This window comes from Sapajus apella, unplaced genomic scaffold (genome assembly GCF_009761245.1).
Source record: "Sapajus apella isolate SASKATOON/1434 unplaced genomic scaffold, GSC_monkey_1.0 scaffold12, whole genome shotgun sequence".
In the NCBI taxonomy this organism is placed as follows: Eukaryota; Metazoa; Chordata; class Mammalia; order Primates; family Cebidae; genus Sapajus; species Sapajus apella.
In genome coordinates, this window is record NW_022436952.1 from 4,727,902 (window position 1) to 4,752,181 (window position 24,280).

At 43.9% G+C, this 24,280-nt stretch overlaps 1 protein-coding gene across 1 annotated transcript in view; it reads left to right on the forward strand.

Annotated features, from left to right (window-relative positions):
* The window catches only part of LOC116552520 (F-box/LRR-repeat protein 20), a 29,169-nt gene extending 14,555 nt beyond the window's left edge, over window positions 1-14,614 (forward strand). Inside the window, exons 5-9 of the mRNA XM_032279239.1 lie at window positions 1,769-1,829; window positions 4,840-4,884; window positions 8,934-8,990; window positions 10,011-10,223; window positions 13,629-14,614. Of these exons, the coding sequence (XP_032135130.1) occupies window positions 1,769-1,829; window positions 4,840-4,884; window positions 8,934-8,990; window positions 10,011-10,223; window positions 13,629-13,736 (484 nt within the window). The 3' untranslated portion in view covers window positions 13,737-14,614. The remainder of the gene's footprint in view (window positions 1-1,768; window positions 1,830-4,839; window positions 4,885-8,933; window positions 8,991-10,010; window positions 10,224-13,628) is intronic.
* Window positions 14,615-24,280: the final 9,666 nt, after the last annotated feature.

A 24,280-nucleotide genomic window follows, 5' to 3' on the forward strand; every position in this document is an offset into this window, starting at 1 on the left:
GAGTACAGTAGCACAATCGTGGCTCACTGTAACCTGCTCCTCCTAGGTTCAAGTGATTTTCGTGCCTCAGCCTCCGGAGTAGCCAGAATTCCAGGCATGCACCACCAATGCCTGACTAATTTTTTTTGTATTTTTGGTAGAGATCGGGTTTTTCGATATTGACCAGGCTGGTCTCAAACTCCTGGCCTCAGGTGATCTGCCCTCCCAAAGTGCTGAGATTACAGGCATGAGTCTCCTCACCCTCTTGGAATTAAAAAAAAAAATTTTTTTGAGACAGTGTCTTGCTCTGTTGCCCAGGCTGGAGTGTAGTGATTTGACCTTGGTTCACTGCAGCCTCCACCTCCTGGGTTTAAGTGATTCTCTTGCTTCAACCTCCCAAGTAGCTGGGACTGCAGGGCCACGTCACCATGCCCAGCTAATTTTTTGTATTTTTAGTAGAGATGGGGTTTCACCATGTTGGCCAGGCTAGTCTCTCAAACTCCCGACCTCAAGTGATCCACCCGCCTTGGCCTTCCAAAGTGCAGGGATTTTAGGTGTGAGCCACAGCACCTGGCCAGAATTTAAATTTTTTTTTGAGACAGAGTCTCATTCTGTCACCCAGGGTAGAGTGCAGTGGCGCAATCTTGGCTCACTACAACCTCTGCCTCCCGGGTTCAAGCAGTTCTTCTGCCTCAGCCTCCCGAGTAGCTGGGACTACAGATGCGTGCCATCACAGCTGGCTCATTTTTGTAATTTTAGTAGAGACAGGGTTTCACTATGTTGGCCAGGCTGGTCTCCTTACCTCCTTACCTCTCCTTACCCACCTCAGTCTCCCGAAGTGCAGGGATTACAGGCATGAGCCCCCGCGCCCAGCCAGAATTTAAAAATTTTTTTATAGAGATGAGGTCTTAATATGTTGCCCAGGCGGGTCTTGAACTCCCGAGCTCAAGTGATTCCTCTGTCTCAGTCTCCTGAAGTGCTGGGATTATAGGTGTGAGCCACCACATCTGGCCATCATTTGTTTCTCATTGATTTTCCAGTTGTTAATTATTTCCTATACTTTAGCTTTTATTTCTTGCAACTTAAGAGTTTTATAAGCAAACATGTCTTTGTTACTGTTATACAGAGGTCACCCAACTTTTCACAGAAGAGAGCTACTTTTGATTCCCCAATCCTGTGGTTGATATTTAGGTTGGAGTTTAACAGTTGCTTAATAAGAGGTGAATGACTGCCAGCTCAGCTTCCCTTTCTACTGGGCCTCTCTGGGAGCCTGCAGAAGGAAGCAGTTAAGAATTTCATATTTGGGACAGACCTGTAATTAAGCAGTCTCTTTGTCACATTTTTTTAAAAGCAATTTAAATCTAAGTGAACCTACTTCTAAAACAGGGAAAGAAAATAATTCACTTCAGCAAGAGATTAACTGAAATAGAGTATTTATCTCCATTTCCTTTGTTTTCTAGGAGCAGGCTGCCCTCTGGGGGTAAGCAGTATGCCATCAAGAAGGCTTTTAATGCATTTCATGCATTTTGGCATTAACTACAAGCTTCAACTATATTCTTCTGTGTTCATTAATTGTACCACCCTGAAATGTGGTATTGACAGGACCACTTTGTGATGACTCCATGAAAATGAATGGCAAGATCTGTATGGAGACTTGCTTAGTTGTTAATATCATTCTATATTATAAAGTTCTTAGAAAATAGGAGATTGTTTGCTTACATTCTTACTGTTTTAATAAACTTAGTTTTCAGGGACCAAGAGCTTGACTTTCACTTTTTTTTTTTAACAGAATATTGGAAGTGGCAAGATGTTCTCAATTAACAGATGTGGGCTTTACCACTCTAGCCAGAGTAAGTATTTTCTTTAGGTTCCGTAAGTTTGTTTCCATAGGTTTCTTTAGGATTTTTTATTTCAGAACAAGCAGCAAGGGAAATGTGAAATGATAGCAGAATTGGGCTGTGAAACAGGGTTTCATGCTATAGCTACAGATCTATTGATACCAGTAAGAATACAAACTGCTCTAGAAATGCATACATGCATTGGTGAATGACACCTCTTCATGAGCCTTTTTTTTTTTTTAATTTAAAATTTTTTTTTTTTTTTTTTTTTTGAGACGGAGTTTCGCTCTTGTTACCCAGGCTGGAGTGCAATGGCGCGATCTCGGCTCACCGCAACCTCCGCCTCCCGGGTTCAGGCAATTCTCCTGCCCCAGCCTCCTGAGTCACTGGGATTACAGGCACGCGCCACCATGCCCAGCTAATTTTTTGTATTTTTAGTAGAGACGGGGTTTCACCATCATGGAGACCAGGATGGTCTCCATCTCTTGACCTCGTGATCCACCCGCCTCGGCCTCCCACAGTGCTGGGATTACAGGCTTGAGCCACCGCGCCCGGCCTAAAAAATTTTTTAAGATAGGCTCTTGCTCTGTCACCTAGGCTGGAGTGCAGTGGCACGATCTCGACTCACGGCAACCTCTGCCTTCCAGATTCAAGTAACTCTCCTGCCTTAGCCTCCCGAGTAGCTGGGATTACAAGTGTGCACCACCACGTCCAGCTAAATTTTGTATTTTAGTAGAGACAGGGTTTTACAATGTTGGCCAGGCTGGTCTTGAACTCCTGACCTCAAGTGATCTGGCCACCTCAGCCTCCCAAAGTACTGGGATTACAGACGTGATCCACTGTACCCAGCCTGTGAGACTTGATTCTCCACAATTTCATAAGATAATAAATTAAGCCTGTGCTTCTTGGTACTTTGTGAAAGAAACTTACTTGGTTATTTTGGCATATGACTAGTGGATGAAAGTAGCATTGAAAACCACGTCTGGTTTTATTTTTATTTTTTGAGATAGAATCTTGCTCTGTTGCCCTAGAATCTTGCTCTGTTGCCCAGGCTGGAGTGCAGTGGCGCAATCTCGGCTCACTGCAGCCTCTACCTCCCAGGTTCCAACAATTCTTCTGCCTCAGCCTCCCAAGTAGCTGGGATTACACAGGCGCACACCACCATACCCGACTAATTTTTGTATTTTAAGTAGAGAATGGGGTTTCACCATGTTGGCCGGGCTGGTCTTGAACTCCTGACCTCAGGTGCTCTGCCCGCTTCAGCCTCCCAAAGTGCTGGGATTACAGGCATGAGCAATGGTGCCCGGCCAGCATGTCTGGTTTTAAATGGAAAGGTTTTAGGATATTTTCTGTATTCTCCTGAATATTTTAATACTTGGATGGGTTTATAAATTACTGTATAGTAATACTTAAAATTATACTGACTTTGACCAGTGTTACGGGACAAGGGGATGGTTGCTTGATTTTAGGCAGATTGATAGAATACTAATTAGGTGGGGGCCAGCACATGGCATGACTAAAGGAGCACATAGGCCAGAAGTAGTGGCTCACGCCTGTAATCCCAACATTTTGGAAGGCTGAGGCAGGCAGATGGCTTGAGCCCAGGAGTTTGAGCCCTGCCAGGGCAACATGGCGAAATTTCATCTCTATAAGAAATACAAAGCTGAGCACAGTGGCTCATGCCTGTGATCTCAGCACTTTGGGAGGCCAGTTTGGATGGATCACAAGGTCAGGACATTGAGACCAGCCTTACCAACATGGTGAAACCCTGTTGCTACTAAAAATACAAAAATTAGCCAGGCGTGGTGGCATGCGCCTGTAATACCAGCTACTCAAGAGGCTGAGATGGGAGAATCAACCGAGAGGTGGAGGTTGCAGTGAGCCAAGATTGTGCCACTGCACTCCAGCCTGGGCAACAGAGCAAGACTCCATCTCAAAAAAAACAAAAATTAGCCAAGTGTGGTGGCGCATGCCTATAGTCTCAACTACTCGGGAGGCTGAGGTGGGAGAATCACCTGAGCCTAGGGAGGCAGAGACTGTGCTGAGCCATGATCACACTACTGCATTCCAGCCTGGGTGACCGAGTGAGACCCTGTCTCAAAAAAAAAGAAAAAGAAATTAGCATGACACCAGCTCTGAAACACTAAATAATTCATCAGTGCTGAGCACAGTGGCTCATGCCTGTAATCCCAGTACTTTTGCAGGCCAAGGCGGGCTGATCACCTGAGGTCGGGAGTTTGAGACCAGCCTGACCAACATGGATAAACCCCATCTCTACTTTTTTTTTTTTTTTTTTTAAAGTCAAACCTGTGAGTTCACACAGGGGGTTTCACCACCATCTTGGCCAGGCTGGTCTTGAACTCCTGACCCTGTGATCCATCTGCCTCGGCCTCCCAAAGTGCTGGGATTACAGGTGTGAGCCACTGCACTCCACCTTTTTTTTTTTTTTTTTTTTTGAGATGGAGTCTTACTCTTTTGCCCAGGCTGGAGTGTAGTGGTGCCATCTCTGCTGACGGCAACCTCCACTTTCTGGGTTCAAGCACTTCTCCTGCTTCAGCCTCCTGAGTAGCTGGGATTATAGGCGTGCACCATCATGCCCAGCTCATTTTTGTATTTTTAGTAGAGACAGGGTTTTACCATGTTTGTCAGGCTAGTCTCAAACTCCTGACCTTGTGATCCACCCACCTCAGCCTCCCAAAGTGCTAGGCTTACAGGCGTGAGCCACCTTGCGCGGCCCCCATCTCTACTAAAAATACAAAATTAGCCGGGTGTGGTGGTGCATGCCTGTAATCCCAGTTACTCCAGAGGCTGAGACAGGAGAATTGCTTGAACATAGAAGGCGGAGGTTGCAGTGAGCCAAGATTGCACCATTGCACTGTAGCCTGGGCAACGAGCAAAACCCCGTCTCAAAAAGAAAAAAGAATTCATCAGTATATTTAATATTACCTGTTAGTTTTCTGGCCTTTAAGTTTTCTTATATTTTAAATGTTTCTACTGTAATGTTTGGTTTTGTACTTTGTAGAATTGCCATGAACTTGAAAAGATGGACCTGGAAGAGTGTGTTCAGGTAAGATTATAGATTTTATTTCAAAAATACAGTATGGTAAACACTTAGATAAAACATGACATCAGAATGTCCAGTTCTCTGCCCTAGTGTAGGACTCTATAGTACCTGACAGCATTGCTGATTCTCCATTAAGTAAGACATCTTCCAGGCAGACATGCTCATGATGTGTGTCACAGAACTGTGGAAATACATGTCATCAATCAGGTTGCCATTAGAGAAAAAGGAGGCCTAAGCATTCAGGCCATAAAGCCATTAAAAATATTTCCTTAGACCTATAGAGTTATGATACTAGTAAATAATTAAAGCCCCATCACATGGATCTATATAGCACTGCCTTTCTTTAACTTTGCTGTATCCTATATCCCTGGCATCTTTAGCCCTGGAGACCTGACTCTACATAGAGCTATGCCCTTAGGGCAAACTGATCTCCTTATTAGCAGTGTTTATTTTTTATTTTTTTATTTTTTATTTTTGAGACAGTTTTACTCTTGTTGCCCACGCTGGAGTGCAGTGGCATGATCCCAGCTCACTGCAACCTTTGCCTCCCAGTTTCAAGCAGTTCTTCTGCCTCGGCCTCCCAAGTAGCTGGGATTACAGGCATATGCCACCATGCCTGGCTGATTTTTTGTATTACTAGTAGAGATGGGGTTTCACCATGTTGGCCAGGCTGATTTTGAACTTCTGACCTCAGGTGATCCCCTCGCCTCAGCCTCTCAGAGTGCTGAGATGACAGCTGTGAGCCACATTAACAGTTTTTATTACCAATTTTAAGAACTTTTGAGAGTATTAATTGACCAGGGAAAACCTTTAAAGACAGGACTCCAAAAAAGAAAGAGCAATTAATTTTTTAATGGTAGAAATAAAGAAAGGGAGATATGTCAAAAGCCACTTTAAAAAAAATTATTTGTTGTGTGGCACTACTTAACAGCTATAAGTTCTTACTAAACTAAAACTTGTTTACATCCCTTTATGTCTTATACATGCCTGAGTGTCCTCTATGTCCCTTTCAGTGTTAGTCCTTCTAAACGGACATGCCTGCCTGCTTGCCCACCCGCTTTCTCTACCATTTTTTAGCTCCCGTGAAGCTATGTGTAGTAGAAAATAATAAACTCAGAGTTGGAGAAGAATTTGAAAAGAAGTGCTGATTTACTTTCAGTCCTAACATAACTATGAAAACTGTTCTTCCTACCTGCATGTTCATAGTTAACCCAGATTCCAGCAGCGCCTGTCTTCCACCTTTGGGAAAATAACCCAAGTTATCGATGCTGAGTTGTGGCATGCTTTATTAAAAATTTTAGGATGGGCCAGGCACAGTGGCTCACGCCTGTACTCCCAGCCCTTTGGGAGGCCAAGGCAGGCAGATCACGAAATCAGGAGTTCAAGACCACCCTGGCCAACATGGTGAAACCCATCTCTACTAAAAATACAAAAATTATCCAGGTGTGGTGGCGCACGTCTGTTATCCCAGCCACCAGCTACTCAGGAGGCTGAGGCAGGAGAATCACTTGAACCTGGGAGGCGGAGGTTGCAGTGAGCCAAAACTGTGCCATTGCACTCCAGCCTGGACAACAAAGCAAGACTCCATCTCAAAAAAAAAAAAATTTGAGCATGTTCCAACATTAATTTATTTTCATAGAGTACTATCTTCTGATTGCTTTCTCTGGTGATTCTAAAGAAATAGAGCAAAGTCCAGTGAGTAGAGCTTCTCAGGTTCAAGCAGTTCTCCTGTCTTAGCCTCCCAAGTAGCTGGGATTACAGGTGCCTGCCACCACACTCGGCTAGTTTTTGTATTTTAGTAGAGACAGGGTTTCAACATGTTGTCCAGGCAGGTCATGAACTCCTGACCTCAGGTGATCCACTGGCCTCGGCCTCCCAAAGTGCTGAGATTACAGGCATGAACCTCTGTGTCTGGCCCCACTCAGACTGGTCTTGAACTTCTAATCTCAAGCAGTCCTCCTGCCTCAGCCTCCCAAGCAGTTGGGACTATAGGTGCAAATCACCACATCTAGCTACCAGGGGGACAGATTTTGATTCATTTAAAAAATAAAATACATTTTAAATAGAACTGTTCAAAGATGAAGACTAGAGATGACTAGATGTATTCAAATGTAGCCTGAGTGGATTCTCATATAACATGCTCTGGTAGCCAATGGAATTTAAACCAAAAGATTGTTATTTGATGATTGATTATTAAAATGCCTGGACTAGAAATGTAGTCAAGAATGAGGTAGGGGGACTGGGCATGGTGGCTCATACCTGTAATCCGAGCACTTTGGGAGTCTGAGGCTGGTGGATCACCTGTGGCCAGGAATTCGAGACCAGCCTGGCTAACATGGCAAACCCTGTCTCTACTAAAAATACATCAGGCCTGGTGGCTCACCCCTGTAATCCTAGCACTTTGGGAGACTGAGGCAGGTTGATCACCTGAGGTCAGGAGTTCGAGATCAGCTTGGCCAACATGGTGAAACCCCATCTCTACTAAAAATACAAAAATTAGCTGGGCATGGTGGCCCATGCCTGTAATCCCATACTTGGCAGGCTGAGGCAGGAGAATTGCTTGAACCCAGGAGGCAGAGGTTGCAGTGAGCTAAGATTGCACCACTGCACTCCAATCTGGGCAACAGAGCGAGGCTCTATCTCAAAAAAATAAAAAAATTAAAAAAAAAAAATGCCAGGGGCGGTGACTCACACCTGTAATACCAGCACTTTGGGAGGCCAAGGTGGGCAGATCACAAGGTCAACAGATGGAGACCATCCTGGCCAACATGGTGAAATCCCCCCGTCTCTACTAAAAATATAAAAATTAGCTGAGCATGGTGGCACACGCTTGTAGTCCCAGCTACTTGGGAGGCTGAGGCAGGAGAATTGCTTGAACCTGGGAGGGAGAGGTTGCAGTGAGCCGAGATCGCACCACGGCACTCCATCCTGGGCGGCAGAATGAAACTCCATCTCAAAAAAAAAAAACAAAGCCAGCCTGTAATCCTAGCTGCTCGGGAGACTGAGGCACAAGAATCACTTGAAGGCGGAGGTTGCAGTGAGCCAAGATCATGCCACTACACCCCAGCCTGGGCGACAGAGCAAGACTCTGTCTCAATCTCGGCTCACTGCAACCTTTGGCACTGAGGTATAGGGTTGCTGGGTGTAGTGGCTCACACCTGTGATCCTAACACGTTGTGAGGTGAGGCAAGAGGATTGCTTGAGCCGAAAAGTTGAAGACCAGTCTGGGGAACATAACAAGACCCTGTTTCTGCCCGAAAAGTTTTAAAAGTCTCGGGCATGGTGGTGCACGTCTGTAGTCACAACCACTCAGGAGGCTGAGGCAGGAAGATAGCTTGAGCCTGAGAAGTTGAGGCTGCAGTGAGTTGTGATCACCCATGTTGGTCTGTAATCCTAGAGCTTTGGGAGGTTGAGGTGGTAGGATTGCTTGAGCTCAGGAATTCGAGAGCAGCCTTGGCAACATAGTGAAACCCTATCTCTACCAAAAAAAAAAAATACTAATTAAAAAAATTAGTCAGTCATGGTGGCTTGTGCTTTGTTGTCCCAGCTATTCAGGGGGATGAGGTGGGAAGATTACTTGAGCCCAGGAATCTTGGGCTGCAGTGAGCTATAGTTGTGCCACTGCACTCTAGCCTGGGCAACAGCATGACCCTTTATTTTTATTTTTATTTTTATTTTTATTTTGTTTGAGATAGAGTCTCGCTCTGTAGCCTAGGCTGGAGTGCAGTGGTGCAATCTCGGCTCACTGCAACCTTCGCCTCCCAGATTCAAACAATTCTCCTAACTCAGCCTCCTGAGTAGCTGAGATTACAGGCATGCGCCCCCCCACCTGGCTAATTTTTGTATTTAAAGACGGGGTTTCACCATGTTGGTCAGGCTCGTTTTGAATTCCTGACCTTGTGATCCGCCCACTTCAGCGTCTCAAAGTGCTGGCATTACAGGCGTGAGCCACTGTGTCTGGCGCAAGACCCTTTCTAAAAGAAAAAAGAATCAGCTACGGCTTTTGATTTTATTTGGATTATACCTAAAATCAGCATATGTATTTCTTTCAGATAACAGATAGCACATTAATCCAACTTTCTATACACTGTCCTCGACTTCAAGTATTGGTGAGTTTGACTTTGAAAGTTGTCTGTGTTTATTGGGTTTAATCAAAAGCCAATACTGTAGTTCAAAAACCCATCTCTTAGTGTCTGGCTGCCATTTTAGGAAAGGATGCTTCCCCAAATTGCCATCTTACAGAGGACCAAAGGAGTACCTGAGTGAAGTAGGAAACTAAGATAAGAACTGAAAAAGTTAAATGTTTTCTATGTCAATACTTGAAGACTGAAAACTGCCATGAAACCTATGAGTTCTCTCTTGCAGATAACATACTCCAGCCTGAATGATGTTTAAACTTCTAGATATCCAGGGGATGAGATGGCCCAAAATACAATTTGCTTCACCTTGAGTTCAGATGTTACTGGTCTTAAGAATGGAACAAATCAAAGCTTTAACTAAGGGGAGTTCTGTTCCTATTTTCAGGAAGGGTGGGCATGAGGAAGGCATTCTGGGTGTCTGTTCTGTATCCAGGCTCATTTTTGGTGTTTGGTGGCACAGTGCTATTGAGAATTCGGTCAAGATTTCTGAGTTTCCCTGAACCAGGGATTTAATAAATATTGATGAAGAGATGATGTGATGAGATGATCACACCTGACAGCTGTAAAAATCTTCAGCTAATTAATTGTTGGGGCATGTCCCTGAACCAGATATTCAGTTATTTAGTTCAAATTCCAGAAAATAGTATGAATGGAAAACTTGATTCCCATTTGTCCCTGTAGAGAAGAAAAGTGTTAATTTGACGAAGGGGTAATTTTTAAGGCTGTCTTACTTTGTTTATGAACTAGTTCATAGTCATTACATGCATTTATTAAATGTATTTAGAGTCACACACCAAAATATCAATCACTGATTGCCAAAAGCATAACCCCACTATCTCCAGTTTTCCTAATTTCACCATGTGGATGTAGTGCTGGCTCCGTATTCATCAAAATCAAACCAAAACGTCTCCTTTCCAATTTTACACAAGCCTCTGGTAGAAGAATGCCAGAAGATATTTCAACATTCTTCCTTGCTCTGTTTGGCTGCAGAGTCTGTCTCACTGTGAGCTGATCACAGATGATGGAATTCGTCACCTGGGAAATGGGGCCTGTGCCCATGACCAGCTGGAGGTGATTGAGCTGGACAACTGCCCACTAATCACAGATGCATCCCTGGAGCACTTGAAGAGCTGTCACAGCCTTGAGCGGATAGAACTGTATGACTGCCAGCAAATCACACGGGCTGGAATCAAGAGACTCAGGGTAAAAATGGCTACATAACTCTCCAGCTCTAGTGTTCTCAGCACTTTCTTCTCTCTCTCTTTTTTTTTTTTCAAATTTAGATTTGTGTGATTTTTATATTTACTTGAACATTTAACAAGGAAAAAAGATAGAGTGCAAAAGGGGCAGATAGTTTTTTCCTGTGGTTCCAGAGATGGAAATTTAGTAGGAAAAGACCCACTGAAGGGAAGAAAAGTAGGTCTCCACCCAGCAGAGTCTCTCTGATAATGTCTAGGGCTTAATAACTTTCCCAGATTGAAAAAAAAAAGAAAGAAAAAGCACATGCCACATTTTTGTTCTAAAGGAAAGAAAGGAGTAACAGAGAGTGTTTGGTTCAATGGGATTTAAGAATTTAATTTGTATTTGGGTTTCACATTAAACCCTTTTCCTGGGGTTCATATTTTTTAAGACAACAAGTAAAGTAGACAGATTTTTACCTTTTCTGTCTTTTAAGAGATGGGGTCTCACTCTGTTGCTCAGGCAGGAGTACAGTGGCACCTTCTTAGCACACTTGAACTCCTCAGCTCAAATGATCCTCCCGCCTCAGCCTCCCAGTAGCTAGGACTACAGATACACCGCTACACCTAGCTAATTTTTTGAAAACCTTGTTTTTTTTTTTTTTTTGTTTTAAGACAGGGTCTCCTCTGTTACCCAGGCTGGAGTACAGTGGCTCAATCTTGGCTCACTGCAACCTCTGCCTCCCAGGCTCAAGCCATCCTGCCACCTCAGCCTCCCAGTAGCTGAAACTACAGGCGTGTGCCATCACGCCAGCCTGATTTTTTGTATTTTTGGTAGAGAGAGCATTTTACCAAGTTGCCCAGGCTGGTTTCAAACTCGTGAGCTCAAGTGATCTTCCTGCTTTGGCCTTCCAAAGTGCTGGGATTAGAGGTATGAGCCACCATACCTAGCCTTAAAAAAACTATTTTGTATTGTGAGGTTTGGACTACAAAAAAAAAAAAAACCAATTTTCTAGAGACAAGGTCTTGCTATGTTGTGCAGGCTGCTCTCAAACTTCTGGCGGCCTCAAGCGATCCTCCCACCTCAGCCTCCCAAAGTGCTCAGATTACAGGTGTGAGTCACTGTGCCATGCCCAGATTTTTAGCTTTTCTTTTGGCCCTATCCACCATGAGTCTCGCTCTGTTGCCCAGGCTGGAGTGCAGTGGCATGATCTCAGCTCACTGCAACCTCTACCTCCTGGATTCAAGTGATGCTCCTGCCTCAGCCTCTCGAGTAGCTGGGATTACAGGTGCCCACCACTACACCTGGCTAAGTTGGTTATTTTTAGTAGAGACAGGGTTTCACCATATTGGCCCGGCTGGTCTTGAGCAACTAACCTCAAGTGATCTACCGCCTCGGCCTCCCAAAGTGCTGGGTTTACAGACATGAGCCACTGCTCTCGACCAGAAAAAGAAATTTTAAAAAGCTGGAAGAATCTGTATGTTGGGATTGTTCTGCTCAACAGACATTTATTGGAATGTCTGCTTTACACCTGTTGTAGGAAAGACAGTGTGCTTATTTAGGCCCTTAATACCAACTTCTAGGTCAGGTACCATGGCTCAGGCCTGTAATCCCAGCACTTTGGGAGGCTGAGGTGGGAGGATCACCTGAGGTCAGGAGTGCAAGACCAGCCTGGCTAACATGGTGAAACCCCATCTCTACTAAAAATACAAAAATTAGCTGGGAGTGGTGGTGAGCACCTGTAATCCCAGCTGCTTAGGAGGCTGAAGCAGGAGAATCGCTTGAACCAGGAGGCGGAGATTGCAGTGAGCCGAGATCATGCCATTGCACTCCAGCCTGGGCAGCAAAAGTGAAACTCCATCTCAAAAAAAATACCAACCTCTGGCCGGGTGCAGTGGCTTACCTCTGTAATCCCAGCACTTTGGGAGGCCAAGGCAAGCAGATGATGAGGTCAAGAGATGGAGACCATCCTGGCCAACATGGTAAAACCCTGTCTCTACTAAAAACAGAAAAATTAGCCAGGTGTGGTGGCGCATGCCTGTAGTCCCAGTTACTTGGGAGGCTGAGGCAGGAGACTCATTTGAACCTGGGAGGGAGAAGTTGCAGTGAGCCAAGATCGTGCCACTGCGCTCCAGCCTAGGTGACAGAGCGAGACTCTTGTCTCAAAAACAAAACAAAAACAAAAAACACCTGAAAAATCCATGTTGGCCATATGGCCTTGAGCAAATAAGAGTACCAGACCTTACCTTGAGTTCCAGTTGGTCTAAGTTCCTCTTCCCCTCTTCACACATAGAGGACTGTGAGCATAATTGCACTGGAAGAGGACTTGCAACCATATTTTTTCTACACCAAAGAGAATAAGAGCCACAGGTCAACTAGAGCATCTTATGTGGCCTGCTTATATTAGGGTTCCTAGACTGCCTGGCTATCAGGAATCTCTTCTGTCTCTCAACCCTCAGGAGATGGATCGTTATCTGTTCTTGAAGTCATTTAGCAAGCACCTTTCCACTTTAATATGCTATTGCTTCTGTGCTCAAGCAGTCCACCCACTTCGGCCTCTCAAAGTGCTGGGACAATAGGTGTGAGTATTTATGTACATATCTAGACTATATGTGCCCAAGAGCAGAATTTCCATCTTGACCATCTCTGTACTTCCTCACTTAACTATCGAATTGCCTTGAATATAGTAGGAATTCTGAAATGCTAATTTAGACATGTTGTTAGAATAATAAGAGTTTTTTTAATATCAGGAAAAAAAATCATTGTCCAAAATGACTTGGAAAAAAATTATTTTAAACTATAATGTAGCTAGCCAGGCACAGTGGCTCGTGCCTGTAATCTCAGCACTTGGGAGGCTAAGATGAGTGGATCAGTTGAGGTCAGGAGTTTGAGACCAGCCTGGCCAGCATGGTGAAACCCCCTCTCTACTAAAAATACAAAAATTAGCCTGGTAGAGTGTACCTGTTGTCCCAGCTACTTGGAGACTGAGGCAGGTCACTTGAGCCCAGGAAGCAGAGGTTTCAGTGAGCCAACATTGCAGCACTGCACTCCAGCCTAGGCAATAGAATGAGACTCTGTCTCAAAAAAAATAAATAAAACCACAACCCAAAAAAGCAAGTAGCTTCTTTCAGCTATGAGAATACAACTGGAAATCCTTTTTTGGAGAAGATAAGAAATTAGTATGATGTCTTTCCTCAGTTGCATTATTACACAAACAGGTACCAAAGTTACATGAGTTGTTCTCGTCATTTAGAATCACCTAGGATGGAACCAAGTAGAACCCAGGCCTTCTAATATCTTGACCAATGCTTGGCCTTTGCCCTGCTTTTATGTTCACTGAGCCCCTCGGTAGTTTTTTTTAAAAGCAATATTGCTCTTTCTATGTAAGCCCTCTTTCTTAAATGTTTAATGTTTCTTGTCTTGTTTCAGACCCATTTACCCAATATTAAAGTCCACGCCTACTTCGCACCTGTCACTCCACCCCCATCAGTAGGGGGCAGCAGACAGCGCTTCTGCAGATGCTGCATCATCCTATGACAAAGGAGGTGGTCAACTTTGGTGAACTGAGTATTTAATGACACTTCTAGAGCTACGGTGGAGTTTCTCCAGTGGAAGCGACCCCAGTGTTCTGGGCAAGGGTTACAAAGTGAGGGAGGGCAGTGTCCAGATCCCCAGAGCCACACATACATACACGTACACACACTCACCCCTATCCACTCTAGCTCTGTGACCATGGGACTGAAGTTTGTGATGGCTTTATCAAGTAGATTGGTAAAACTTAACCATTCCTGTTGAGGTGCCCAGAAGAAAATCATAGGCCAAGATAGAGGGAGGGGCATTCCAGCAAACCCAGTGTTACTGCTACTGTGGTTTTTAAATTTTTGTCTAGGGGTTTCTTTGGGGATTTTGGAACATCTGCGTCTGCATTTGCAGTCCTGCAGGGTCAAGAAAAGCATGGAAAGACAGTATATGATGTACCCAGGGACCAGAAAGAAAATTTATTTGCATCTTAGAAATGGTAGACATTCATTGTGACTACAGAGCTTCTGTGCTTCCTTGTTTCCATGCCAACATGCTGAGCATGCTCACAAAGAAGGCTCGTCCATTCCTCCTGTGTTTTAGTATTTGGCCCAGAGGTTTCCTAAATGGTTGCATTGAAATCACTGTGGTCCAAATGTAATTCTTACACACTCAAATTATCACTGTCTGTAGCACACTTGTGCACGTGTCTTCCGTTCTCTGTTGCTCCCTCCCGTACTCTTGCTCAGTCTGTCACCTGTTCAGTCTGCTTACTCACTCAATTGTTACTCTTTTGCTGTTGTCGTGTTTACAATTTGCATTTTGAATGATTAGTTGGGATTACCAAACATTTTTTAAACAGATATCAATAAATATTTTTTTAATTCTAAATTTTACCATTAGGGGACCCTGCCTGAATCTTTGCCAATCTGGAAGGAAACTATCACAAAAGCAAGAAAAGTTATGAGAAGAAATTGACTATTTTGATGAAAACGGATGCTGCTTTTTGGTTTCTATTATATCTTCTGATATATGATAATTTGCATGATATGCCCAATATTCCACCCTACACATTTTTCCTTCTGTCAGACTCCACCTTAATAAGGAAAGAGAGAGATGTATTATTAGGAAAGAGTGGAATGATAAATCACAAAACCAAGCCTGAAAGTCCCCACCACCGAAGTTCAGACATTAATGATTTGTTACTAGATATTTACTGAATTCTAGGAGTGATAACTGGCATCTCTGACCTGTGTCTGTGAGGCTGTTTTGTTTTAGCAGGAATGCTACCAGAGGAGCTGTGTATTCTAGCCAGTCTGTTTCTTTTTTCCCCATTTCAGCCTTTCAGGGATACAAGAATGGCACTGTAACAGCTGGTCAGCTGTATGTCAGTGTTAATGGATTCATATGTTGGCACCCCAAAGGGCCAGAACCTTCCCAGAACCTGTCAGTCATCTCTCTTTTCTGCTCCAGTCTTTTTTTGAGACGAGGTCTCTCTGTTGCCCAGACTGGAGTGCAGTGGCTTGATCTTGGCTCACCGCAACCTCCACCTCCCAGGCTCAAGTGATTCTCCTGCCTCAGCCTCCCAAGTAGCTGGGATTAGAGGCACGCAGCACTATTACCCAGCTAATTTTTGTATTTTTAGTAGAGATGAGGTTTCACCATTTTGGCCAGGCTGGTCTTGAACTCCTGACCTCAAATGATCCACTTGCCTCGGCCTTCCAAAGTGCTGGCATTATAGGCGTGAGCCACAGCACCTGGCCCTGCTCCAGACTTCTGAATGAAGTATGAATGTAGCCAGGTGAACCACTGAGGCAGCTGAAAGACAACATTGAGAGGAAGTAGGGGGTTTAGTGTCTCTGCTCGGCCTGGGCACTAGAACTAAGGGAGGAATTTAATGTCTAGGACTTACAGTCGAAGAAGAAGTAACCTCTCTCCCCCAAAAAAATCAGAGGATGAAGGAAGTAAAATGAAGTTTTTAAAGCATAAGAAGTAAATTTCTAAACCGCAAGGTCAGAAACCTGAGTGTGATTTTTAATAGGGTGATTTTGGCAGGGGAGTCTTTTAAGACATTAATGTGCAGTCCATCATAATCTCAGATAATCTTCTATGTGATCCAGACTATTAAAAGGCTTATTTTATTTATTTATTTATTTTTATTTTTATTTTTTTAGAGATAGGCTCTTGCTACCTTGCCCAACCTGAAGTCAAACTCCTGGGCTCAAGCCTTCCTCCCACCTCAGCCTCCCAAGTAGCTGGGACTACAGGTGTGTGCTATTGTACCCAGCTTAAGAGGCTTGTTTTAATGCTGCAGTTGCTGATTCTACCAGCATACATAAGAATAAAGTCTGATTTATTTCTCCATTGATTTAGAAGGCAATCGGATGAAAAGGTCTTAGAAGTCTATACTACGCACCAGTATTTAGCATATTAAATTTATTTTAAATCCTGTTTCATTGTGCCCCTTTAAAAGTGCAAATTACTTGTTTTATTCATTCCTCTCTCCCCATAATCTCTTTCAGATTACCTTATAAGGAATATAACATGAAACTCAGTTTCCTGGCTGTCCCCCTCCACACATACAAACACATATGTGCATGCACACACACTTCCAGATGTGGTTGATAATATTCAGATCCCCAGGTTATTCATTCAAACAAAACTAAAGGAGAAAACTATTTAGGGGCCATCGCTTTAAAGTTTAAGGTGTTTTGTTGTTGTTTTTTTGGTGCCTGTACAAATTGACCAAAAAACCCAGATTGATTAGTGAATATGGATTTGAATTGCCTACATTGAGGCTATTAAGGTACTTCTTTACTTAAAAATAAGTTTAAAAGACCCTATTCATCAGGTCATGAAGATCTTGGAAATGGTGTTTCTCTACTCAAAGGGTATACCCACAGGCAGGTCCATGGGGACTTCCCCTGGTGATCCCTGCTATTAAGGCAAATTCCAGCCTGTCTGGGCCAAGGATAGTCAAGAGAGAACGAAGACTCAGGGGTGTGCGCACTGGCTTGTATTTTGTCAGGCAGAAGTCTTACTCCTTTCTCAAGAAAACTTCAGGCTCATCAAGCTTGGAAGGAAATACATTTTTTATGCTGATTTGCAGCCTGTGCCAGCTGATGGATATGCTAGGACTTTGAGAATACAGAGCATGGTAAGTTTTGGTCAGGTGGAAAGGAGCCTGACATCTGAACATAATGCTTCCTCTCTCAACATCTGGGATACTTGTGAAAATTAAGTAAGGATTAATGTAGGAAAAATTCTCTACAGAAAAAGCTAATTGGTCTGTTTGTCTAACTTCATAGCCCCTCCAAAACATGCCTTTTATAATGGAAAAAACAGTGAACAGAGAGAAGAGATTTGGGGGTAAGTTAGAAGGTACCCTCAAAGCTGCTGCCCTAAACCTACAGGTGGGCAAGGAGGAATTACGGTAGTGTCTCTGGAGAAAGTTCTTGAACATACAGATCATCTCGTTTCTAAGCAGTTTTCCCCTATTTCATCCCTTACATTTTCCAGCATCATTTGCTACATAAGTGTCTTCATTCTCCATCAGCTCCATTGAGCTGACTCCAGCTTATTTTTGCACTGATTTCCAACATTTCCTTCCCACACCCATCCTTTCCCTCTACTTAAAGCCTCCATCTCACCCTCAGTAATGCTGCTGATGTACTCTCAGATGTCTCCAATCTAGCTTCCTCTTTGAATTCCTTTCCTACTCCAGGTGCTGTCATGGGCAGCCTTAAGTTCAATACCTGTCAGGTGGCTCAGGCCATTTTTCATTAGGTGGTCTTTGTTGTTTGCATACTGAATTTGAATTGAGTTGAAAAGCAAACTGTTGGATATGACATTTTACAGGGAAACCTGGTAAATTTATGATGCTTTATTTTGGGCTTTCCAGACTATTTGAGTTATTCGGTATAGCCATAATGCTTCAGTAGGCACAGTCTTTTATTTCATGTAATTGCCTTGTAAAATACATTGTTATGGCTGGGTGTGGTAGCTCACGCCTGTATCCCAGCACTTTGGGAGGCTGAGGCAGGTGGATCACAAGATCAGGAGTTTGAGACCATCCTGGCCAAGATGGTGAAACCCCTGTCTCTACTAAAAATACAAAAATTAGCCAGGTGTGGTGGTAGGCACCTATAATCCCAGCTACTCGGGAGGCTGAGGTAGGAGAATCACCTGAACCCGGGAGGCGGAGGTTGCAGTGAGCCAAGATCGTGCCACTGTACTCCAGCCTGGGCAACAGAGCGAGACTCCATCTCAAAAAAAAAAAAAAAAAAAAAAAAGCGTTTTTACTAGTTTGATAGCTCACTAATGCCAAGGGGGACTAAACAAAATATATGATGAAACTTGTCTTGGTTTGAAGTTGTTAGAAAATGTGGGAGTGAGGCTGGGCGCCGTGGCTCATGCCTGTCATCCCAGCACTTTGGGAGGCCGAGGCTGGTGGATCACAAGGTCGGGAGTTCAAGACTAGTCTGACCAATACGGTGAAACTGTCTCTACTAAAAATACAAAAATTAGCCAGGTGTGGTGGCGCACACCCAGCTACTCAGGAGGTTTAAGGCAGGAGAATCTCTTGAACCCATGAGGTCAAGGTTGCAGTGAGCCGAGATCGCACCACTGCACTTCAATCTGGGCGATAGAGCAAGACTCCATCTCAAAAAAAAAAAAAAAAAAAAAGTGCAAGTGTGTGACTGGAAAGAAGACAGTAAGCGTCCTTCCTGCCTGTGTAGTCAGCATGTCCTTAATTGATCATGTTATTGGGAGAAGAGCACTCATGGGCCATTGGCCCTTTTATGTTTATTGTGCTGAAAGTCAGACTGTTCATGCCAGTTGCTACCAGTGAGAGGGGGTTTAAAGGAAATTGCTCTGTTCTGCCTTTTTCCTCCTTATGTATATGATTTAAGGGTAGGCCTTTATCCTGGTTGTTTCCCCAGCTGACAGAATCTCTCAGTCGTATGTTTGAGCTCTAAAACATTTTACAAAAAGATTGCCTATCTGCCTACCAATTCTAGGATCTTTAGTCACCTCAAACCCAGGCACTGTGAATTAGCCAAGTCCTGTTTGAGAAGAAATGTAGGATGTTTGGTTGGCGTTCTTGAGACAGAATCTCTCTCCCCATTAATGATATTAGACCAAAGAATTCTAAAGCAGTAGAAGGATGGGGGGAAAATGGAGTCCCAGGTTTTCCTTGCCTTTATTTCTATCATAATTTTTTTTTTTTTGAGATGGAGTCTTGCTGTCACCCAGGCTAGAGTGCAATGGCATAAACTTGGCTCACTGCAACCTCGGCCTTCTGGGTTCAAGTGATTCTTCTGCTTCAGCCTCCCAAGAAACTGAGATCACAGGTGCCCACCACCAGCCCAGCTAATTTTTGTATTTTTAGGAGAGGCAGGGTTTTGCCATGTTGGCCAGGCTGGTCTCGAACTTGCGACTTCAAGTGTTCCACTTCCCTCAGCCTCCCAAATTGCTGGGATTACAGGCGTGAGCCACCATGGCTGGCCAATTTCTATCATAAATTTTAAATGTAAGATTGGAAGATGCAGAGAGCTGTATAAAACCATGTCAGTAGGGTATTATTAATCCAGGTAGTTTAGGAATAAAATTGGGCTGTATCTGTCAGGTGCAGTGGCTCACGCCTGTAATCCTAGCACTTTGGGAGGCCAAGGCAGGCAGATCATGAGATCAGGAGATTGAGACCACCCTGGCTAACATGGTGAAATCCCATCTCTACTAAAAATACAAAAAATGCCGAGTGTGGTGGCATGTGCCTGTAGTCCCAGCTACTCGGTAGGCTGAGGCAGGAGAATCACTTGAACCTGGGAGGTGGAGGTTGCAGTGAGCTGAGATTGAGCCACTGCACTCCAGCCTGGGCCAGAGAGCTAGACTCCACCCCCCAAAAAAGAAAAAATCTGGGCTGTATCCAAGTGCCCTAACTTGACATTTTGATTCTCTAGCAGAAAGCATAAGTTACCAACCTTGCCTTCTCATTTGGGATACAGAGAGAGAGAGAGAGAGAGAGAGTGTGTGTGTGTGTGTTTTGAGACCAAGTTTAGCGCTAATTGCCCAGGCTGGAATGCAATGGCGTGTGTGTGTGTGTGTGTGTGTGTGTGTGTGTGACCAAGTTTTGCGCTAATTGCCCAGGCTGGAATGCAATGGCATGATCTGGGCTCACCTTAACCTCTGTCTTCCAGGTTCAAGCGATTCTCCTGCCTCAGCCTCCCCAGTAGCTGGGATTACAGGTGCATACCATTACCACCTGGCTAATTTTTGTATTTTTAGTAAAGATGGGGTTTTACCATATTGGTCAGGCTGGTCTCGAACTCCCGACCTCAGGTGGTCTCCCCGCCTCAGCTTCCCAAAGGGCTGGGATTACAGGCGTGAGCCACCACACCCACCCCAGGGTAAACTTTCTACCTGCCTGAAAGTACCATATGAGGCAAGTGAGTTTCTGGCATGAAGAAGGACTTCAGCTTCCCCCTCAAGTCACATCTACCTGTTGTAGCTATTTTTATTCTTAGACACATCAATTCAGTGTCTCTGAAGCCTTTGATCTTTAGTCAGTACATAACCCCTCAGGTGAGGCTGAGTCGATCTTTGGAGCCCAAGAGAGTTAATTTTCGGGAAAAAAAGAAATAGGGCAAGCTCCCCTGTGGGATGTTAAGAGAAAGTCCATATGCACTTCTTCCACCTCTGCCTTGTGTTTTTTAATAAGTGCTTGTGAGGTTCAGTTTGCAGATGTTGAGTCTCAGTGCTTCCTCAGCCAGGGTGGTTTATTGCCCTTATATGAAGAAGAACCATGAGCAAGTAAAGTCCTAGCAATCAATAGTCTTTTCTGTTTTGTGTTTTATAGTCTTATTTTGAAGAATCAGCATGGGAAAATGATAGATGAGGTTCAAATAAAGGAGAGAATTAGCTCTAGAATTGGGGTACTTTGCCTCAGGTACAGCATCTATCCTGAATACATAGTGATGACTGCCTCACACATGGGTACATTTACTTTCCTCTTTGTCTGATGAACTCCACCCCTTTTTACTGGCAAAGAGGGCTCCTACTTTCTACACACTTAACCGGTCATACCGATGGGTTTTGGCACCACCAGAAGAACCACAAGTGCATCCAGCTGCATCTGGGTGTGGTTTTGGTACTAGGACAAGAGAGATGAGCAGTAAATGACAATCCCTACTCTAGGAAGAAATGGGAAAAGAGAGGTGTCCGGACACATTTACCTTTTCTGTTCTGCCCTGCCCCAAGAACCAAGGGTCATCTTTGAAGTATGATGTCTTTTTTGTTAAATTGGAAGAAAACTGCTTCACTAAGTTTCTCTTGTCATTATCTCATTAATTCAGATCTGTACCACATCGCTGCACCCCACACGTATATGTTTCTTACCTTAGCCTAAACCTTCTCAGCTTTCTCAGCCCTTGAAGTCATTATTCTACTTTCCTCCCCACCCCCAGCCCCCATTTTTATGGCACTAGAGAATGAAAACCTAAGGTCTTAGAAAATCTTAACTTGAAAAAGTCTCTAACTGGCATGGTTTGACTAATTACTTTTTTCCCCCTATGGACAGATAACAGATAATTTTCTTTCCTAATGCTATATAATAGATTTTTAATAAGTGAAACCTTTGCTGCTGCTTTCACGGGTTTACATTACTTTTTTCTTTCCCTTAAGAATAATTTCTTATCTGTGCTTCTCTGATGACTGTTAATTTCTAATAGCGCAGGAAGGGATGAACTTGTGATTTCTTCTCACTCTCCTCCCCACTCCACTTCCAAATTACACACTAACTTATAACTCCTAGAGCCTGCTGGCACCTCCCAAGATCCATGAGACTGTGCTCCTCAGAAGCTACCCCTGTCCTTTCTCGCCATGCTGTGGCTCTTGGAGCCCCGAGTGTCTGTGACTACCCACTCCAAAGGGTGACTGTAAGAGAAGAGAGGCCTTCTTAATTTTGCATTTCTTAATTTTGTTTTTCTCCATTCCTGCTTTATGACTTGGCCTTCAGATGCTTCCTACCCTTGCCTCTTCCTTTTTTCTCCCAGGAATTGTTTCCAGATAACCTGCTGTGTGTACTTCTCAGCTGCTCTGCTCACCTTTGCCCACCTTCCAGTGACCCTGAGAGCACAGATCCAAATAATGTGACCTGTGCAGAGCTCAGAGAACTGTGAGGACTACCCATGCCTGTCAGACTCTGCTCAGGGACAGAGATGGATGGGTAAATGGTGCTGTTGGAGACATTTTTATCTTCAAACCAGGCTGTTTCATCCCTGTACCCCATACCCCCATCCACTCCCCTGAGGGGGTAAAATGCAGAGGTGGTTGGCTGCAGGGTCTAATCTCCTCCTTCCCCAGCTGTGGGGCCTATCCTGGAGTGCTGCAGTGTGTGGGAGCTGCTCCTTGCTTGTTTCTCCACCAGGCCTGTTCCAAATGCTTAGCCAGTCTCTGGAGCTGATAGTTGCCTATGGGGTAACTTAGCATCAGGTTCCATTAGCTCTCCAAGTGACTGTTTCCACCCAGTACTTTTGGCGCTTGAGGATGGGGAGGGGTGTTATTTAAAATAAATAAAAATCCGAGGTGGCAGTAGAGGATTCCTTTTGCTTTAAAAATCTTTGGACTAAAAAAAAAAATAAATAAGTTTTTTTATATATAAATATATAAATTGTTATGTAACTATTATTGTTTCCTGTATGTTCTAATTTTGTTTTATGATGTAATTAAAGAAAATAAGCTGTGAAGACTTTTCATTTTCTTGTGGAAATAGCCTGATTTGGAGCAGTGATTTTTAACCTCCTTGAAGCCTAGAACTACAAAGGCTCCTGAGGCTGAATGGACTTCTTTTTGGCATCCTTACATTTTTAAATACTCCTTAATAGCTTTTATTTAATACTCATTTATTGACTCATTTAATAGCCTCTGTTTAATACTTTTTAACAGCCATTATTTAATACCCTGAGCTTCACTTGTCCTTAAGAAACAAGAAAGACATATTGTAAATAAGTTGCCTTAATTTGATGGATAAAATTCAACCCAGGTTCCTTCTCTATGCAGAGCATTCATTGCCCTTACCTTGACTAGGAAGGAGTCAAGATGGAGTAGTGTAATGGTTAAATACACAATCTCAAAAGTCAGATCGCCTGAGGTCAAACCTATACCATTTATCCTATATGACTTCAGCCAATTAACCCCTTTTCTCAGTTCTCCATTGGTAAGATGGGGACTACAGTATGTACTTTGTATAGTTGTAAAGATTAAATGAGATAGTGGTACATAGTAAACACTCACATGTTGGCAGCTTTTATTCTCTTTAACCCAATGAATATTTCAATACCTTGTCTGTGCTAGAGGCCACTAGGACATAGAGATACACAGACATAAATGCAGTAGGGTCCCCATCCTTTTGGTAGAGGTAAGCAGTAGAGCCAACTCAGCAAATTAATTTAAATCTCTATCTACCTTGCCATGAAGCACCCTTGGGGAGCCCTGTGGAATCATAAGCCCCACTTCACAGCCATTTATTGTCCCACATAAGGTAAAAAGACCTACCTTTACTCTAGATTAATCCCAACACAGCCCCTTCCGGGGATGTGAGCAGTGTCTGCTCAGTTGTTCATATTAACTTTGAACTAAATATTCAGCAGACTCAAAAATGACTTGTCTTCCACTTTGTGCCTATGAAAATCTTCAAATGTAGTTTTCTGTATATTTAAAGATTTTCATAGTAAAACTTGCCTCTAGTGCCAGCTACTCGGGAGGTTGAGACCAGGAGAATCGCCATTGCACTCCATTCTGGGTGGCAAAGTGAAACCCATGTCTCAGAAGAAAAAAAAAAAAGGCTGGGGGAGATGGCTCATGCCTGTAATTCCAGCACTTTGGGAGGCCAAGGTGGGCGGATCCTAACTCCGTAAGGAGATAGAGACCAGCCTGGCCAACATGGTGAAACCCTGTCTCTACTAAAAATACAAAAATTAGCCAGGCACAGTGGTGCGCACCTGTGATCCCAGCTACGGGGGAGGATGAGGCAAAAGAATTGCTTGAACCCAGAAGGTGGAGGTTGCAGTGAGCCGAGATTGCACTGTTGTACTCCAGCTCTGGGCAACAGTGCAAGACTGGGTCTCGAAAAAAAAAAAATACATTTATGACTTTAGGAAAATATTAAGATCAAAAAATGAAAGATTAATAATAAGCCGGGTGCGGTGGCTCAAGCCTGTAATCCCAGCACTGTGGGAGGCCGAGGCGGGTGGATCACGAGGTCAAGAGATCGAGACCATCCTGGTCAACATGGTGAAACCCCGTCTCTACTAAAAATACAAAAAATCAGCTGGGCATGGTGGTACATGCCTGTAATCCCAGCGACTCAGGAGGCTGAGGCAGGAGAATTGCCTGAACCCGGGAGGCGGAGGTTGCGGTGAGCTGAGATCGTGCCATTGCACTCCAGCCTGGGTAACAAGAGCGAAACTCCGTCTAAAAAAAAAAAAAAAAAGATGGCCAGGCGCGGTGGCTCAAGCCTGTAATCCCAGCACTTTGGGAGGCCGAGGCGGGTGGATCATGAG